A 21,070-nucleotide genomic window follows, 5' to 3' on the forward strand; every position below is an offset into this window, starting at 1 on the left:
CTTTTCAAGTAGATAAAAGCATGTAATTGTTGGACTTGACAAACTGCATGTACAAGAGGAGCAATTAAAGCACAGAGTCCTTGACCCCTAAAGTTTGGCTTTTTGAGGTGTTTTTTAAGGACAGGAAGATAAAGCCCAAATGTCTCCCCAGTCACTCTTCAAAAACCCAGGTCCAATTAAGCAAGGACTAAGGGGCATGTAATGAAGTTACTAAATAGTAGATTTAAAATAAAGAGGAGAAAATATCTCTTCACTCAAAGTGTAATTGAACTCTGGAATTCATTGCCAGATAATGTGGTGAAAGCAGTTAGCTTAGCAGGGTTTTAAAAAGGTTAGTATAACTTCCTAAAGGAAAAGTCCATAAGCCATTATTAAGATCAATGCGGTATAAAATCTGTTTTTCTCCTTGGAACAGAGGTGTGTAATAAGCAAACCACAGAGGAAGAACTGTCCATATGCATATCACTGTAATAGGTCGTAATATATCAGTATATCATTGTAATATATCAGTATATCACTGTAATAGGACTTAATATATCAGTATGTATATATACTGATATATTACGACCTATTACAGTGTGTAAAAAAATAAAAAGTGTATATATATATATATATATATATATATATATATATATATATATATATATATATATATATATATATACACACACACACACACATACATAAACACACATATATACATATACACACTTTTTTATTTATATATATAAAAATAAAAAAAGTGTGTGTGATATATAATTTAAAAAAAATGTACGTACATACATACATACACACACACACACTTTTTTATATATATATATATCATTGTAATAGGTCTTAATATATATATATATATATATATATATATATATATATATGTATGTACATTTTTTTTTAATTATATATCACACACACACTTTTTTATTTTTATATATATATCACTGTAATAGGTCTTAATATATCAGTGTGTGTATATATATATATATATATATATGTGATATATATATATATATATATATACATATATATACACACTGATATATTAAGACCTATTACAATGATATATATATAAAAAAGTGTGTGTGTGTATGTATGTATGTATGTACATTTTTTTTTAATTATATATCACACACACACTTTTTTTATTTTTATATATATATCACTGTAATATTAAGACCTATTACAGTGATATATATATATAAAAATAAAAAAGTGTGTATATGTATATATGTGTGTGTATATATATATATATATATATATATATATCACTGTAATATTAAGACCTATTACAGTGATATATATATATAAAAATAAAAAAGTGTGTATATGTATATATGTGTGTGTATATATATATATATATATATATATATATATATATATATATATATATATATATACACCTATTACAGTGTGTAAAAAAATAAAAAAAGTGTGTATATGTATATATGTGTGTGTATATATATATATATATATATATATATATATATATATATATATATATATATATATATATATACACACACACACACTTTTTTTATTTTTTTACACACTGTAATAGGTGTATATATATATATATATATATATATATATATATATATATATATATATATATATATATATATATATATATATATATATATATACTGATATATTAAGACCTATTACAGTGATAGATATAAAAAAAAAAAAAAAGTGTGTGTGTATGTATATGTATATATATATATATACCCAGACAGATTTCCAAAACCCATCAGTTTGTCTAGGTAAGGGGTCCCCCAAAGCCGAATCCAGTCAGGTTTTCAGGATTTCCCTAATGAATATGCATGAGATCTATGTGCATGCACTGCTTTCAATGCATATTCATTGGGGAAATCCTGAAAAACCGACTGGATTCGGCCCTTAAGGAGGGACTTTGAGGACCTCTGGTCTAGGTTTTGGAAAGCCTCAAGCTCTGGGCCGCATCTGGAGGGCCTCCAAGCATGCACGGACCTAGAAAAGACCATACTATCGCAAATCCAATCCTTCATTGACAAACAAAACGCCCTCTCCTCCTACAATCTGGCTTCAGGAAATGCCACAGCACAGAAACAGTCCTAACAGACCATATTGACGATGGCTGAAACATGCTAGACAAATGAAACAATGTATTTACTATTGGTTCTTCTAGACCTCAGTGCTGCATTTGACACCATCGATCATCCCCGCCTCCTTTCCAGACTTGTAGATATTGGAATTTGCAAAATTGCACTCCACTGGTTCTCGTCATTCCTAAGCCAAAGAACCCAGTGTTCTGCTAAGATCTGTTCTATCACAACCAAAAACGATAAAATATGGAGTACCGCAGGATGCCCTCCTATTCCCTTTACTCTTCAACCTCTATATCAGACCAGTAATAGATATTGCCTTAAAATACCAGATAATGACTCACTCCTTTGCAGATGACATACAACCATACCTGCTGTTAGGTTCAAAGTGCGACACCCAAATATCCAAACTACACAACTGCCTTACAGAAATAAAGAGCTGGATGATTCAAAACAAGCTCCAATTAAACGTCACAAAATCTGAGCTCCTCTGAATACAAAAAGATAACCTCAAGCTCACTTGTCCTTTGATCTCCTGGTAATCCACCACTCTAATTGCCAAAGACAAGATATGCAGCATAGGAGTGACCCTTAACTCAAATCTATCACTCACTGACCATATCTCTCAAGTGATATCCACCTCATATTACGACCTCTGGCAACTCTGAAAAATCAGAAGATAATTTTCAGAACCAGACTTCTCACAGCTACTCTATAGCCTTTGTCCTTTCCTGCATGGACTACTGCAGCACACCAAGTAAACATTCTCATTTCATAAAAATCTCTTTTGACTACTGAGAGTACAAAATGTCACTATCTGCCTCCTAAAAAACCTCGACATAATTGACCCAATCGCCCCTGCACTGTGCACAGTTCACTGACTATTTAGCAACAAACGATGAATATTCAAGGGCCTGCTAATGATTTACAAAGTTTTCCACAACATGTTACCAATCTATATGGCCTCCAAACTACTACCTTACACCCAAAACCAGCAAGAAGAAAAAAAAAAGAAAAAACTTGCAAGAAGAAAAGAATAAATAAATAAATAAATAAATAAAAAAGACTACGCACATCTTCAGGGCATGCCCTCTGCATTTACAAAGCCTGGAAAAGATCCTACGCACACTATCTACTATATCTCTGGAACCAATTACCACCGCACTTCAGATCACTAAAAGGACTACTGAACTTCAGGAAGGCAATAAAAACTCACCCCTTCCTCTAACCTTCCATAAAATAGCTCCACTCCAAATATTACTGTCTACACAATAATATCAACCATCACATGCCACACAATCTATACCATATCATGCCTGACATATCTCTCGTGCGCTGTTACGTCTTTCCTTGTCATGCACAGTCATTGCTGACACTTCCCCACTTTTGCCAGATATTCCATGCTATACCATACCCAGCATATATTATCATTAACAGTTATTTATTGTTCTAACAGACCATGCACTGTTACGTTCCTACCATGCTCTTATATGTATTATCTGCTGTGCCATGTATTGTCATGCAGCATAATCCACTGTCAAGCTCTATTATGTACTGCTTCATCATGCTTCACACTATCAGGCACTACAACATACTGTCAAGCTCTATTAGTTATCGCAATGTCATACCAACTCATAACATCACCAACACTGTATGTGGTCTTGTCCTAACATATCCTATTAAGTACAGCACTCCCTTGCTTATTCGCGTTTCAGATTTTGCGCCCCCAGTCATTCGCGTTTTTTCCATATGCAAATTTCCCTCACTCATTTGCGGTTTTTCTTGTATTTTCCTGACGAGAATTAATTTAGAACCATATACTGAACAGCAGTGGCGTACCTAGCATGTGAGACACCCGGGGCCCATCATTTTTTGGCACCCCCCCATCTGTACAAAAAACATAATTTTTAGTAACAAGCCACATGTCACACATGAGTACCTAGGAAAAGGCAGCATCTTACATACTGCAGTACAACAGCAATGCACCCATTGTAAAACTAAACAAGCCAGACTAGTACAGATCAATCCTACACCACCAATCCTAACAGAAAACCATGTCTTTTAAATACAAAGAACACAGAAAACACCTTTGCCTAGTATGGAATGTCATCACAAATTAATCCCTTCCCCTTTTACAAAACTGTAGTGTGGATTTTAGCCACAGTGGCAACAGCTCTGACGTTCATGGAATTCTGAGCATCAGAGCTGCTATCACCACGGCTGGTGCTAAAAAATGCTCCACAGTTTTGTAAAAGGGGGGGATAAAATAGAAATACATAGACAAAGGTTAAATTGAACCAGCAAGAAGCTGGACTCTGCATACAATGCAACACCACAGAAACAGTGACACATGTCTCCTAAAGCAATTAATATATAGAAAATTTTTGTTCTACCTTTGTCTTCCCTGGTTTCTGCTTTCCTCATCTTCTTGTTACTCTCTTCCTTCCATCCACTGTCTGCCGTCTCTCTGCCCCTATATGGCATCTTCTCTCCTTCTATGCCCCTTCCAGAAACTGTATGCCTCCCCCTTCCATCTCTCCTTTCACCTCCATTGGTCTGGCATCTCTCTCCTCTCCTTTCCTCTCCCACACCTCTCTTCTGCAATCCCTTTCTTCCCTAATTTTCCTTTTCAAATTTATTTTCTGCATCCATCTAGATTATGTTCTTACTACCCTCTCATCAATTTCCTTTTTTACTGTCTACCTACAGCTCGCCACCTCTTTCCCTCACCCCCTCCAGTATTTCCCTAACTCAATCCTTTTCCCTCCATCATGTGCCCTCCTTTTATTTATCCCCTCCTTTCATCATGTGCCCTCTTTCTCTACCCCTTCCTTCTAGTACCTTCACCTCTCTGTGTCCACTTCCATTGTCTGCTCCCCTCTTTCTCTCCTCCCATTTCCTTCCTGCATTTGCTCCCTTATCTCTCCCATCTGAACTTCCATCCAGCATAGGCTCCCCCTCTACCCGCCACACTACCATCCAATGTCTGCCCTTTCTCTTTCCATCCACCCCTCTTCAATCAGCATCTGCCCCCTTTCTTTCCCTCTGATTCAATTCCATCCAGTATCCTTCCCCCCTTATGTCTCTCCCCTTTTCCTGTACATCAATTCCATCAGCACCACCCTTCCTTTCCACCCTGCCCCCTTTCTCTCCCTGCACCACTCTTTCATTCCAGCAGTCCTGCTCCTTTCTCGCGATGACTGTAGCTGCCGGTTGCCGGTCCACCCCACTCCGACGTACTAGCTCTGGAGCAGAGTTGGCAGCCACGTGCTGGAAGGTCCCGCGATGACTCCAGGCTTTGCTCTGGAAGAAGTAAGTTGCATCGGAAGCTGCGCTGAGGTGCAGGAAGGTCCCCCAATGACTCGTCTGCCAGCTTTGTTCCGGAAGAAGTAAATTATGTCGGAGGGGGTTGACCCGGCAGACGCAGGGAGTTGCGGCAAGGACCCGTGATGACTGTGTCTGCCGGGTCCACCCCCTCCGACATAACTTACTTCTTCCGGAGCAAAGCCAGCAGACGAGTCATTGGGGGACCTTCCTGCACCTCAGTGCAGCTGCCGACTCTGCTCTAGAGCAGTGTTTTTCAACCTTTTTACACCCGTGGACCAGCAGAAATAAAATAATTATTTTGTGGTCCGGCAAACTACTAAGACTAAAATTTAAAAAACACATTTCCGCCCCATCTCTGCAAGCTCAGTCCCCGCAACTGGAAGTTGCATCAGAGACGACCTTTACAGCAGCCATATGCAACTACAATGCTCCGGCTGCTGTAAGAAGGCAGTTTAGACATCGCCGGTCACAGGGCAGGGAGGTTTGTCAGAAAGGGCCTGTTGGGGGTGTGGGGGGTGAAAGCGCCACAAAGGTAAGGGGGGGTATGAAAGCGCCACAAAGGTAAGGGGCAGGGAGGGAGAAAGGGAGCTGATTCAACTCGGTGGTGAAACTAAGGTAGGTGGCAATAAGGAGGGAGGGAGTGCGATAGGGACCGAGCCGGCTGTGCACCCCCTCTAAGGCTGCACCCTTGGCTGACCGCCCCCCACCCCCCTTGGTACACCACTGCTGAACAGCAATTCTTTTTTCTTATCTCTTATTGTCGTTACAGAAACTTACTGATACCGTACTCCCGATCACTGCTTCGTTGTTCCCCATGTAAATTTGATTTTGAGGGCATATTTAGCCATTTTAGCATCACATCCAATATTTGCGGATTTTCAAAATTCACGGGTGGTCTTGGAACGGAACCCCCACGAATTTCGGGGGAGTACTGTATTACCATGCTTTATGAATACTGTACTATCATGCTCCCCTATGTATTATCCTATCCTGTCATGTTCTAAAATGCTCTGTTATGCTCTATATCAGTGTTCTTCAATCACCGGTCCGTGGATCGGTGCCAGTCCGCAGAAATTTCCTGCTGGTCCACAAGGCCGGCATGTGCATCGGGCCCAACACAGTGTTCTTCAGTCACTGGTCCACGGCGTGATCGATGCGGCATTGACTTCGGGCCGGCTCTTCCTCAGTGCTGCAGTGCACAAAGCCATGGGCAGAGGCTCCTACACGAATCCTGCACCTGAACTAGAGAGTTGCGCGGGGACAGAAATCCCACCCGTCCCCACCCGTCCCCGCCAAAGTCCCACCCGTCCCCACCCGTCCCCGCGAGGAATCCCCTCCATCCCCGCCCGTCCATATAAACTTCAGAAATAGTTATTTCATTTAATTATGCTACTGAATTAAAGGCTCTGGTAGAAACCCATTTACAAATAAGCAAAAAGACTTTATTAATTTGAAAATATTAATTGGGAAGAATACATACTTTGCAAATGGGTTTCTACCAGAGCCTCTAATGTTTATAAATTTTTATCAACACAACTAATATACTACTTTATCCTGAAGCAAAATAAAAAAAAAGAAATATAATTCTTTTCCTACCTTTGTTGCCTGGTTTCTGCTTTCCTCATGTTCTCATTCAATTCCTTCCATCCACTGTCTCTCTTCCTTCTGCATCTTCCATTTGCTCTGTTACTGTGCCTCTCCCTTTCTTCCCCCTTCCAAATTGGTCTGGCACCCATCTTCTTCTCTCCGCTCCCCCCATAGTCTGGCATCTGTCTTCTTCCCTGCCAGCGTCTTCTCCCTACTCTCTCTTCCCCATTTCCTTTCAGCGTCCTTCTCCCCCCATCTTCCCCATGTCCTGTCAGCGTCCTTCTCCCCCCTCTGTCTTCCACATGTGCTTTCAGTGTCCTTCTCCCCCCTCTGCTTCCCCATGTCCTTTCAGCGTCCTTCTCCACCCCCCCCCGTCTTCCCCATGTGCTTTCAGCATCCTTCTCCCCCCTATGTCTTCCACAAGTGCTTTCAGCGTCCTTCTCCCCACTCCTTCTCTACCGCCCCGGGTGCAGCACAGCCGGCCAGGTCCCCTTACTTTTGTGGCACTTCCCCAACCGACTGACAACAGCCCCGGTCCGACAAACCTCCCTGCCCTTAACTGCGAATCTAAATTACCTTATTACAGCTGCTGTAAGAAGATAATTTAGATTCGCGGCTACAGGGCAGGGAGGATTGTCGGACCGGGGCTGTTGTCGGTCGGTCGGGGAAGTGCCACAAAAGTAAGGGGACCTGGCCGGCTGTGCTGCAACCGGGGCGGGGTGTGGTGGGGCGGACCGCCCCCTCCCTTGGTAGCCACTCGAACCGCGAGGCTACTCTCCTCCTTACCTGCACTGCCTGCAGCACAGAGCCAAACGGAAGTCTTCCCGATGTCAGTGCTGACGTCGGAGGGAGGGCTTTGTTTAAGCCCTCCCTCCCCTCCGACGTCAGCGCTGACGTCAGGAAGACTTCTGTTCGGCTCTGTGCTGCAAGCAGAGAAGGTAGGGAGAAGAGCCGCGCGACTGAGTACATCCAGCCCCGCAGGAACCCCGCGACCCTAGGGGGCGTCCCCACGGGATCCCCGCGACCCTAGGGGGCATCCCCACGGGATCCCCGTGACCCAAAGGGGGAACCCGCGGGATTCCCGTCGTCCCCGTTCCCGTGCAGCTCTCTAACCTGAACCAGACATCGCAGAGATTGGGTGGGGTCTGGCCCACAACTTAGCCCACTGATTGGTGCCGGTCCACAAAATAATTATTTTATTTCCACCGGACCATAGGTATCAAAAGGTTGAAGAACACTGCTCTATATTACTATACCCTGTTATGTTTTATAGTGTATGTATACTTGTAACTCGTTCTGAGCTCTTTTGGGAGGCTAGGATAGAAATCCAAATAAATAAATAAATAAATAAATAAGTCTGTTTAGGGCATTGCGCTTATCTCAAAATCATTTACTTCAGATTCCCAAAAAAATGAAATATAGAAACAGAGAAACATGATGGCAGATAAAAGCCAAATGCCCATCCAGTCTGCCCATCCGCAGTAACCATTTTCTCTTCCTCTCTCTAAGAGATTCCACATGCCTATCCCATGCTTTCACAGTCTCTGTCTCCACCACCTCTGCTGGGAGACTGTTCCACGCATCTACCACCCTTTCTGTAAAAATGTATTTCCTTAGATTACTCCAGAGCCTATCACCTCTTAACTTCATCCTATGCCCTCTCATTCCAGAGCTTCCTTTCAAATGAAAGACTCGCTTCATGCAAATTTACGTTATGTAGGATTTAAACATCTCTATCATTATCTCCCCTCTCCTGCCTTTCCTCTAAAGCAGTGTTTCTCAACGCATGGTACACGTATCCTAGGGGGTACGCAGGCCGCTCATTGGGGGGTATGTGGCCTGGTCACCAATTCCCGCCAAATCCCTCCTGTCCATAGAGGTGGCGTCCACCGCACCGCTGCTACCACCACCTAGGATCTCGCAATCTGCCCAGATCTCTGCTTTGCCGTGCCACCCCAAAGCCAATACTTTGGTCTTCAGCAGCTCTCTCTGCAGTGGGTGGTGCGTGCAGCGATTCAGGCGCGGCACGTAAGTGGCTGACCCAGAAGCCTTCTCTTCGACATCAGAGTTGACGGAGGGAGGCTTGTGGGTCAGCCATGCGCAGCATGTGGGTAGCTGCTTGCGTCGTCCATTGCGGGGAGTGCTGCTGGGGACTGAGGAACAAAGGAGCAGTGCAGTTCGACAAGTAAGGGAGACAAATGCTGGAGGGCAGGGAGGGGGAGAAGGATGAGATTGTTTATTGAGTTTTGATATGGTGGTGGAGAGGGAACAGAGGGGATGCAAGGTGGGGAAATATTGAACATAGTGATGGAGGGAGAGATGTGGCATGGTGCTGGTGAGAGGTGATAGGAATAGGCATAGGGCTGGTGGGCAGTGGTGGAAAAAGATGCACATGATTTGGGGGATGAGGGAGGGAGAAATGTTGGGTGGGAGGTGGTGGGAGAAATGCATCCTGGATGTTATTTCTCTGGGAAAATGAAAAAAGGAATTTGGCTAGTCACTATGATCAGTAAGAACATACCAGCTGACCAGCTGACAAGAGGCCAGATAGTTTACTTTATGGGAGTGAAACATAACTGTTTTGATATGTAGTTTAATTTTGTGGTTACCATTCTGTATTGTTAATAAGGTTTTTGTAGTTACCATTCTGTACTGTTAATAAGGTTATACTGTACTGTTATGTTATATTAAAAATAAATGGAAGAAGTTTATAAGAAACCAAGACGTTGGCTGAGATTGGTTGTTTATAAAAATAAATAGAAGAAATGGCATTACAATTAGTACTATTATTATGGGGGTGGAGTCAGGGGCGGAGCTCGGGCAGGGGTACTCGGTTGGTATTTGTTAGGCTTAAGGGGTACTTGGCTTGAAAAGGTTGAGAAACACTGCTCTAAAACATACATACTGAGATCTTGAATATTTGGATATGTGAATCCCAAATCATGGAAAAAGACTACAGTGGATTTAAGGACAATGGCATATTTTAATACTTAAAAAAAAAAAAAAAAGTTGAAAGCATGGTGCTTTTAGAAATTGTTATTCTTAGATATCAAGAATTCTTGTTTAATTTTGGGGCGATCAAGAGGGAAGTGCGGATTTTTATTACTTATTTGTATATTTTGTTGCATCTCACCTCAAAATTTGTTGGTGAGGCATGTCATCAAATAAAGAACAGTAAAGTACAGTAAATCCACCCTCCTGGACACTTACATCAGAAGTGGCGAGAGCTGTCCCTGTGGCGAGCGCTGTCCCGGCAGCAAGAGCCGTCCCAGTAGCGAGAGCTGCAGTGTCTAAAGTAATTGGTTTGCTTTCGTTTTTAGCCTGAAAAAAATAAATAAATAAAAAAAATATAAGCACTATTATCACACTATTCCTTCAATGATCAATTTTATCTTGATCCTCTGGTTCCGCAGGGAGCTGGTATCTGGGCAATGCCACTATGCTCTCTATAAGCCGTGCACCAAGATCATAAGCAGCCTTCAGTATGAAGAAAATTAGTCTCTCAGTTTAACACCAACAAATACACTTTGCATATAAAACTATGCCCTGCTTCTTGAAATTTGGATGGCACCGTTGTATTCACGGATCTACTATGACCAGTAGCTGACCCTTCCCCACTGCTGCAATACTTTAGTCTCATCTCAAAAGAGAAAAAAAGAACTATACCAGACATTCCCAAAAACTAAAGACTTTCTTACTAGATGGAACAGCCTAGTAACATGTGTGAACAAAAGCAATAATCAATTATGCATACAAGCCAAGGAAAAGTCACATACTGGGAATACGTTACGTCAAATAGACATCACACAGCCTGGGCAAGGAGGCCCTTAGCAACAATATTGTTAGGTGTCACTGTAAACTGGCATATGTTAGCTTTATTACCAAGTGGCATGAGGCATTTTTGCATGGAGCGAGTCTACAATTAGGTGCTGGGAAAGGCGAGATCTAAGGGGAAAAGACGGCACAGAAGGTGGGGGAGTGGAGATGAGAAACTTGTGGAGGACAGCAGGTGAAAAATACCAAAGGATAGAAGTGACAAATGAATGCAGCAAGGGGAAAACAAGAAAGAACTGTGAAGAGAAGGAGGAAAAGCAGAAATGGGTTGGTTGGAAGAAGGGAAAGAAGAGTGTAGGATCTCTCAGAATCATGCTTTTAATCTCATATTGCGGAAGAAAGAAAAAAAATGACAGGACAACAAAATCAATAGAAAGAGCACAGTTACTTACCGTAACAGGTGTTATCCAGGGACAGCAGGCAGATATTCTTTACGCATGGGTGACGTCACCGACGGAGCCCACGGTACGGACCTTTTTACTAGAAAGTTCTAGTTGGCCGCACCGCGCGTGCGCGAGTGCCTTCCCGCCCGACGGAGGAGTGCGTGGTCCCCAGTTAGTATAAGCCAGCTAAGAAGCCAACCCGGGGAGGAGGGTGGGACGTAAGAATATCTGCCTGCTGTCCCTGGATAACACCTGTTACGGTAAGTAACTGTGCTTTATCCCAGGACAAGCAGGCAGCATATTCTTTACGCATGGGTGACCTCCAAGCTAACAAAGAGGGAGGGGGGATGGTTGGCCATTAGGAAAATAAATTCTGAAGTACAGATTGGCCGAAGTGCCCATCCCGTCTGGAGAAAGCATCCAGACAGTAGTGAGTAGTGAATGTGTGAACTGAGGACCAGGTGGCCGCCTTGCAGATTTCCTCAATGGGTGTGGAACGGAGGAAAGCAACAGAAGCGGCCATAGCTCTTACCCTGTGGGCCGTGACAGCACCGTCTAGTGACAGACCGGCCCGAGCGTAACAGAACGCGATGCAAGCTGCAAGCCAGTTGGATAGCGTCCATTTAGAGACCGGTCGACCCAAACGATTCGGGTCGAAGGTCAGGAAGAGCTGAGGGGACAAGCGGTGAGCCCTTGTACGATCAAGATAGTAAGCCAGGGCACGCTTGCAGTCAAGACTGTGCAATGCCTGTTCTCCGGGGTGTGAATGAGGCTTCGGGAAGAACACAGGCAAAACAATGGACTGGTTGAGGTGAAAGGCTGAGACCACCTTTGGAAGGAACTTTGGATGGGTGCGCAGAACCACCTTGTCATGGTGAAAAATAGTGAACGGTGGATCGGCAACCAGTGCATGAAGCTCACTAACCCTCCTGGCAGAGGTGATGGCAATGAGGAAAAGAACCTTCCATGTCAGAAATTTGAGCGAAGTTGTGGCAAGTGGCTCAAAGGGAGGTTTCATGAGGGCAGACAAAACCACATTCAGGTCCCAGACGACCGGAGGAGGCTTCAGAGGTGGTTTGATGTTGAAGAGGCCCCTCATGAATCGGGAAACCAGAGGGTGAGCCGTGAGAGGTTTTCCTAGGACAGGCTCATGGAATGCCGTGATGGCACTGAGATGGACTCTGATTGAGGTGGACTTGAGGCCTGCGTTGGACAGGGAGAGTAAGTAGTCTAGAACAGTTTCCACCGCTAAGGAGGTGGGATTGTGATGATGACGAAGGCACCAAGAGGAGAACCTGGTCCACTTCTGATGGTAACATTGGAGGGTGGCCGGCTTCCTGGAGGCGTCCAAAATGAGACGGACAGGCTGAGACAGATTTCCTGAAGAGGTTAGCCCGAGAGAAACCAAGCTGTCAGGTGGAGGGAAGACAGATTGGGATGTAGTAGAGACTGATGTTGCTGTGTAAGTAGAGTAGGGAACACAGGTAGAGGAATGGGCTCCCTGGAGCTGAGTTGAAGGAGAAGGGAGAACCAGTGTTGACGAGGCCACCGGGGAGCTATGAGGATCATGGTGGCTCCGTCCCTGCGGAGTTTGGATAAAGTCCGCAACATCAGAGGTAGAGGAGGAAAGGCATAGAGGAACCGATCCGTCCAGTCGAGCAGGAATGCATCCGGGGCCAGACGGTGAGGAGAGAAGAGTCTGGAGCAGAACTGGGGCAGCTGATGGTTGTGAGGAGCTGCGAATAGGTCCACCTGCGGAGTGCCCCAGCGAGCAAAGATGGAGTGGAGCGTGGGAGGATCCAAAGTCCACTCGTGAGGTTGAAGGATGCGGCTGAGATTGTCGGCCAGGGAGTTCTGTTCGCCCTGGATGTAGACAGCCTTGAGGAAGAGACTGCGGGCCGTGGCCCAGGTCCAAATGCGAAGAGCCTCCTGACAAAGGAGGCGAGATCCGGTGCCGCCCTGTTTGTTGATGTAGTACATGGCAACTTGGTTGTCCGTGCACAGAAGCAGAACCTGAGGGCAGAGAAGGTGCTGGAAGGCCTTGAGAGCATAGAACATGGCTCGTAGTTCCAGGAAATTGATGTGATGGAGACACTCCTGCGGGGTCCAAAGACCTTGGGTGCGTAGGTCTCCCAGGTGAGCTCCCCATGCATAAGGGGAGGCATCCGTGGTGATGATCATGGAATGCGGGGGCAGATGAAAAAGAAGGCCCCTGGAAAGATTTGAGGAGTCCAACCACCATTGTAGAGATCGCTGAAGAGACGATGTCACAGAGATGGGATGAGAAAGAAGATTCGAGGTCTGTGACCACTGGTTGGCCAGAGTCCATTGAGGTGTTCTGAGGTGGAGTCGTGCCAGGGGAAGCACATGAACCGTCGAGGCCATGTGGCCCAGGAGGACCATCATTTGTCTGGCAGAAATGGAGTGATGAAGGAGCACCTGACGACATAGGCGTAGCAGAGTTCGCTGACGATCGGAGGGGAGAAACGCCCTCATTAGTGTGGTGTCGAGAACCGCTCCGATGAACTGAAGTCGCTGTGTGGGAAGCAGATGCGACTTGGGGTAGTTGATCTCGAATCCCAGAAGATGGAGGAGAGAGATGGTATGATGAGTGGCTTGTAGCACAAGTGGAGACGTAGGTGCTTTCACTAACCAATCGTCCAAGTAGGGAAACACCTGGAGGTTGTGAGACCTGAGGAAGGCCGCCGCCACAATGAGGCATTTGGTGAACACTCTGGGAGATGATGCCAGGCCAAAAGGTAGCACCTTGTACTGATAATGGCGATGGTGCACCTGGAATCGTAGGTAGCGACGTGAGGATGGATTGATTGGGATGTGAGTGTAGGCCTCCTTGAGGTCCAGGGAACATAGCCAGTCGTTCCGAGAGAGATGAGGGTACAGCGTGGCAAGGGAGAGCATTCTGAACTTCTCCTTGACGAGACACTTGTTGAGGTCCCGGAGGTCGAGAATGGGACGTAGGTCTCCTGTCTTTTTTGGAACTAGAAAGTAACGGGAGTAGAATCCCCGGCCCCTTTGTTCCAGAGGTACTTCTTCGATGGCATTGAGTAGAAGGAGGGATTGGACCTCCCTCAGGAGGAGGGGGGTTTGAGTTGAAAGAGAAGCAGACTCTACGGGAGGATTGTCTGGTGGAAGAGTCTGGAAGTTTAGAGAGTAGCCGTGGCGGATGATGTTTAGGACCCACTGGTCCGATGTGATGACCTCCCAACGGCTGATGAAGATGTGAAGCCTGCCTCCGATCGGCTGAGGAAGAGGCAATGAGGGTGGAAGACTGGCTAAGCCCTGGAGAGAGGAGTCAAAAGGGCTGAGATGGTTTGGCAGGAGGAAGAGCCTTGGCCGGTTGATTAGACTGGGCACGAGCCTGGGTGTGCTGGTGTTGGCGGGCCCGCCTAGGTTGCTGTGGAGGTGGATTGAGCGGCCTAGCGGAGAACCTGCGCTGATATGAGGTCTGTGGTCTGTAAGGACGAGCAGGAGGAGCCTTTTTCTTTGGTTTAATGAGAGTATCCCATCTGGTCTCATGGGCGGAGAGTTTCTGTGTGGTGGTATCCAGGGACTCTCCGAATAATTCGTCTCTCAGACATGGGGCGTTGGCTAGTCGGTCCTGATGGTTGACGTCCAGATCAGAGACCCTGAGCCAGGCCAGACGGCGCATAGCCACAGCGATGGCAGATGCACGGGAGGTGAGCTCAAAAGAGTCATAGATAGAGCGCACCATGAATTTTCTCAGTTGAAGCAGGCTGGAGATGTGCTGCTGGAAAAGTGGAACCTTATGCTCTGGCATGTACTTTTGCATGGCGGAGAGTTGCATTACCAGATGTTTGAGGTAGAATGAAAAATGGAACGAGTAGTTGTTTGCCCTGTTGGCAAGCATGGCATTCTGATAGAGCCGCTTGCCAAACTTGTCCATAGTTTTGCCCTCTCTGCCAGGAGGGGTGGAGGCATAGACACTGGAGCCCTGAGTCTTTTTTAAAGTGGACTCCACCAGGAGAGACTCATGAGGGAGTTGGGGTTTATCAAATCCTGGGATTGGTATAACCCTATAGAGGCTGTCCAATTTACGGGGGGCCCCAGGAACAGTCAGCGGGTTCTCCCAATTTTTATAAAAAGTTTCCCGTAAGATATCATGCATGGGCAACTTTAGGAACTCTTTGGGAGGTTGATCGAAATCTAATGCCTCCAGGAAAGCTTGTGACTTCTTAGAGTCAGATTCCAGAGGCAAAGACAAAGCACCCGACAACTCCCTGAGGAATTTAGAGAAGGAAGATTGTTCAGGTTTAGATGCGGTATCGGGTGCCGAAGGCTCTTCATCCGACGACGATGCATCCTCCTCGGTACCGGTAGGGGATTGTTCCCATAGGTCCGGGTCTCTGACATCGGTATGTGCGTGTCGAGAGACTGGAGTGGAAGGCTCGGCATGGTGAGTTTTAGACAAAGATTTGCCTGAGCGTACCGAGACGTTACCAGGCGATGTAGACCTGTGTCTGTCTCGGTCCCGAGAAGTACGGTGCCGGTCGGAGTCGTGGGGAGACCGGTGCCCTGCCCGGTCCCGAGGAGGATCGGTCGTCGTCAAGGCCATAGCCTCGGCATGGGAATGGAGATGCGGTGCCGAGAGAATGGGCATGGAGGAGTCCATAGGTATCGAGGGAGTGGATACCGGTTGGACGGTATGGGTCTCGGGCCGGTCTGGTACCGAGAGCAGCGGTGCCAAGATAGAGGGTAAGAGCTGCTTAAGTTGCTTGTGGAGTTGTTCCTGCAACTTGTCCTGGAGGATGGCCGCAATGCGGTCATCCAGGGGAGGCACCGGAACCACTTTTTTCTTCTTTGGTTCCATGGGTGCCGCTCTACACTCCGGCGATGAGGGGGCCGATGACGAGGCACTCACCGAAATCGGAGTGGAGCGTTTTTTGGCTCGGCGTGGAGCCGAAAGGACTGGTGTCGTCCCCGAAGTGGGAGGGCGCTCAAGGGTGGAAGGCTTCTTAGCCGGCTTACCTGGCGCCGGGGGCGCCGATGTCGACTCAGGCGGTGTCGAAGTGGTCGGTGTCGATTTCGACGGTGCCGCAGATGAAGAGGTCGAATCCATAGTCGGGCCGGTGCCGAAAAGTAGATTTTGTTGGATTTGACGATTCTTCAAAGTGCGTTTTTTAAGAGTGGCACAGCGGGTGCAGGAATCCGCCCGATGATCCGGTCCCAAGCACTGTAAACACCAGTTGTGTGGGTCAGTGAGGGAGATCGGGCGTGCACACCGCTGGCACTTCTTAAAACCGGGCTGCGGGGGCATGAATGGGAACACGGCCTCCGCAAAATCAAACCCCGAGGCCTGGATCGTGCTAACAGGCCCCGCCGGGGCAGGAACGAAAAAATAAAGCAAAAGAAAGAAATTTTTTTTTTTTTTTTTTTTGTAATAGAAAGAAAAAAGCACCCGAAGGTGAAAAAATCGAAAAAAGAACGCGAGCGGGAAGGCAAAAGGAGTATTTCAACAACGTTGAAAAACACACGTCTTCTTCGCTCCGCGGAAACGAAGAAACTGGGGACCACGCACTCCTCCGTCGGGCGGGAAGGCACTCGCGCACGCGCGGTGCGGCCAACTAGAACTTTCTAGTAAAAAGGTCCGTACCGTGGGCTCCGTCGGTGACGTCACCCATGCGTAAAGAATATGCTGCCTGCTTGTCCTGGGATAATAACAGAAACAAAATAGCACCAGACACAGAAAGTTTAGAAAATAAAATATATCATTGTTTTCTGTTCAAACTTTTCTACAAAACTATGGGCTCCTTTTATCAAGGTGCGCTACGGGGGTTAGCACGTCGGACATTTCATCACGCACTAACCCCAGCAGCAAGCCAAAAAACTAACGCCATTTCAATGGAGGCGTTAGCGACTAGCGCAGCAGGCGGTTTAACGCACGGTAAACTCCTACCGCGCCTTGATAAAAGGACCCCTATGACTCTCTACAACAGTGGTCTCAAACTCAAACCCTTAGTGGGGCTACATTTTGGATTTGTAGGTACTTGGAGGGCCGCAGAAAAAATAGTTAATGTCTTATTAAAGAAATGACAACTTTGCATGAGGTAAAACTCTTTATAGTTTATAAATCTTTCCTTTAACTGTTAAAGGAAAGATTTATAAACTATAAAGCACAGTTACTTACCGTAACAGGTGTTATCCAGGGACAGCAGGCAGATATTCTTAACACATGGGTGACGTCACCGACGGAGCCCTCGGTACGGACCTTTTAACTAGAAGTTTCTAGTTGGCCGCACCGCGCGTGCGCGAGTGCCTTCCCGCCCGACGGAGGAGTGCGTGGTCCCCAGTTAGGATAAGCCAGCTAAGAAGCCAACCCGGGGAGGTGGGTGGGACTTAAGAATATCTGCCTGCTGTCCCTGGATAACACCTGTTACGGTAAGTAACTGTGCTTTATCCCAGGACAAGCAGGCAGCATATTCTTAACACATGGGTGACCTCCAAGCTAACAAAGAGGGAGGAGGGATGGTTGGCCATTAGGAAAATAAATTTTGTAACACAGATTGGCCGAAGTGTCCATCCCGTCTGGAGAATGCATCCAGACAGTAGTGAGTAGTGAACGTGTGAACTGAGGACCAAGTGGCCGCCTTGCAGATTTCCTCGATGGGCGTGGAACGGAGGAAAGCCACAGAAGCAGCCATAGCTCGGACTCTGTGGGCCGTGACAGATCCTTCCAGTGAGAGACCGGCCCGAGCATAACAGAAGGCAATACAGGCAGCAAGCCAATTTGAAAGTGTCCGTTTGGAGACAGGACGGCCCAAACGGTTGGGATCGAAAGACAAAAAGAGCTGAGGGGATGTTCGGTGAGCTCTGGTACGATCAAGGTAGTAAGCAAGGGCACGCTTACAATCCAGCGTGTGCAACGCCTGTTCTCCAGGATGCGAGTGAGGCTTAGGGAAGAAGACGGGAAGCACAATGGACTGGTTGAGGTGAAAAGCTGAGACCACCTTGGGAAGGAATTTAGGGTGGGTACGCAGAACAACCTTGTCATGGTGAAAAACAGTGAACGGTGGGTCGGCAACCAGTGCATGCAGTTCGCTAACCCTCCTGGCAGAGGTGATGGCAATTAGGAAAAGCACCTTCCAGGTAAGAAGCCTGAATGAAGTTGTGGCAAGAGGCTCAAACGGAGGTTTCATAAGGGCAGAGAGAACCACATTCAGGTCCCAGACGACGGGAGGAGGTTTGAGAGGCGGTTTGATGTTGAAGAGCCCTCTCATAAATCTTGAAACCAGAGGATGAGCCGTGAGGGGTTTCCCGAGAATAGGCTCGTGAAACGCAGTGATGGCACTGAGGTGGACTCTGATGGAAGTGGTTTTGAGGCCAGCGTTGGACAGCGAGAGCAAATAGTCCAAGACAGTTTCCACCGCCAAAGAGGTGGGTTCTTGATGATGCCGGAGACACCACGAGGAGAATCTGGTCCACTTCTGATGGTAACATTGAAGAGTGGCCGGTTTCCTGGAGGCGTCCAAAATGAGGCGGACCGGTTGAGATAGATTCTCCGGAGAGGTCAGCCCGAGAGAAACCAAGCTGTCAGGTGGAGGGAAGACAGGTTGGGATGTAGTAGAGACTGATTCTGCTGTGTAAGTAGAGTAGGAAACACAGGAAGAGGAATGGGCTCCCTGGAGCTGAGTTGAAGCAGAAGGGAGAACCAGTGTTGACGAGGCCACCGAGGGGCGATGAGGATCATGGTGGCATTGTCCTTGCGGAGTTTGGACAAGGTCCGCAACATCAAAGGAAGTGGAGGGAAGGCATAGAGGAACCGATCCCTCCAGTCGAGCAGGAATGCATCCGGGGCCAGACGGTGAGGAGAGAAGAGTCTGGAACAGAATTGGGGCAGCTGATGGTTGTGAGGTGCTGCAAAGAGGTCCACCTGCGGAGTGCCCCATCGAGCAAAGATGGAGAGTAGAGTCGGAGGGTCCAACGTCCACTCGTGAGGTTGAAGGATGCGGCTGAGATTGTCGGCCAGAGAGTTCTGTTCGCCCTGGATATAGACCGCCCTGAGAAAGAGATTGCGGTCCGTGGCCCAGGTCCAGATGCGCAGAGCCTCCAGACAAAGGGGGCGAGATCCGGTGCCGCCCTGCTTGTTTATGTAGTACATGGCGACTTGATTGTCTGTGCACAGGAGGAGGACTTGAGGACAGAGAAGATGCTGGAAAGCCTTGAGGGCGTAGAATATGGCTCTGAGTTCCAGGAAATTGATGTGATGACGACGCTCCTGTGGGGTCCAAAGTCCCTGGGTGCGTAGATCTCCCAGGTGAGCTCCCCACGCGTAGGGGGACGCATCTGTGGTGATGATCATAGAGTGGGGGGGCAGATGGAAAAGTAGACCCCTGGAAAGATTTGAGGAGTTCAACCACCATTGGAGAGATTGCTGAAGAGATGATGTCACAGAGATGGGATGAGAAAGAAGATCCGTAGTCTGTGACCACTGGTTGGCGAGCGTCCACTGAGGTGTACGAAGGTGGAGACGAGCCAGAGGAAGGACATGCACTGTCGAGGCCATGTGACCCAGGAGGACCATCATCTGTCGAGCAGGAATGGAGGGATGCATGAGTACCTGACGGCAGAGATGGAGCAGGGTCTGTTTGCGATCGGAGGGGAGAAAAGCCCTCATTAGCGTGGTGTCCAGAACTGCTCCAATGAATTGAAGTCGCTGGGTGGGAAGCAGATGCGACTTGGGGTAGTTGATCTCGAACCCCAGGAGGTGGAGGAGAGAGATGGTGTGATGAGTAGCCTGTAGCACAAGTGGAGACGTAGGTGCTTTCACTAACCAATCGTCCAAATAGGGGAACACCTGGAGGTTGTGAGACCTGAGGAAGGCCGCTACCACTATAAGGCACTTGGTGAAGACCCTGGGTGAGGAGGCGAGGCCGAACGGTAGCACCTTGTACTGATAGTGGTGGTGCAGTACCTGGAATCGCAGGTAGCGGCGAGAATGTTGATTGATGGAGATGTGAGTGTAGGCCTCTTTGAGGTCCAGGGAACATAGCCAGTCGTGTTGAGAAAGAAGAGGATAGAGCGTGGCAAGGGAGAGCATTCTGAACTTCTCCTTGACCAGACACTTGTTGAGGTCCCTGAGATCGAGAATGGGACGGAGGTCTCCCGTCTTTTTGGGTACCAGGAAGTAGCGGGAGTAGAATCCCTGCCCCCTTTGATCTGGAGGTACTTCTTCGATGGCATTGAGAAGGAGGAGGGATTGAACCTCCCTCAGGAGGAGGGGGGTTTGAGATGAGTTTGAAGCAGACTCTACGGGAAGGTTGTCCGGAGGCAGAGTCTGGAAGTTGAGGGAGTAGCCGTGGCGGATGATGTTGAGGACCCACTGGTCCGACGTGATGACTTCCCAACGGCTTGAGAAAATGGTGAGACGACCCCCGATAGGCTGTGGAAGAGGCAGCGAGGGTGGATGACTGGCTATGCCCTGGAGAGAAGAGTCAAAAGGGCTGAGATTGTTTAGCAGGCTGAGGAGGCTTGGAGGGTTGGGTGGCCTGAGACCGAGCCTGGGCATGGTGCTGCTGTTGACGGGGTCGCCGAGATTGTTGGGGAGGCGGATTGAGTGGCCTGGCTGAGAACCTCCGCTGGTAGGATGATTGAGGCCGATAGGGTCGAGCAGGCGGAGCCTTCTTTTTCGGCTTGATTAGGGTGTCCCACCTAGTCTCATGGGCGGAGAGTTTCTGGGTGGTGGAATCCAGTGACTCTCCAAAAAGCTCATCCCCGAGACAGGGGGCGTTGGCCAGGCGGTCCTGGTGGTTGATGTCCAGGTCGGAGACTCTGAGCCAGGCCAAGCGACGCATGGCTACAGCCATGGCAGAGGCCCGA

The 21,070-nt window shown here is 47.5% G+C and overlaps 1 protein-coding gene across 5 annotated transcripts in view; it reads right to left on the bottom strand.

Annotated features, from left to right (window-relative positions):
• The window catches only part of CAST (calpastatin), a 285,855-nt gene that overhangs the window by 111,283 nt on the left and 153,502 nt on the right, over positions 1-21,070 (bottom strand). For all 5 annotated transcript variants that reach the window (XM_033914801.1, XM_033914972.1, XM_033914887.1 and 2 more), the window contains one exon: positions 10,209-10,319. In XM_033914801.1, coding sequence (XP_033770692.1) covers positions 10,209-10,319 — 111 coding nt within the window. The remainder of the gene's footprint in view (positions 1-10,208; positions 10,320-21,070) is intronic.

Source organism: Geotrypetes seraphini, chromosome 1 (assembly GCF_902459505.1).
Source record: "Geotrypetes seraphini chromosome 1, aGeoSer1.1, whole genome shotgun sequence".
NCBI classification, from domain to species: domain Eukaryota; kingdom Metazoa; phylum Chordata; class Amphibia; order Gymnophiona; family Dermophiidae; genus Geotrypetes; species Geotrypetes seraphini.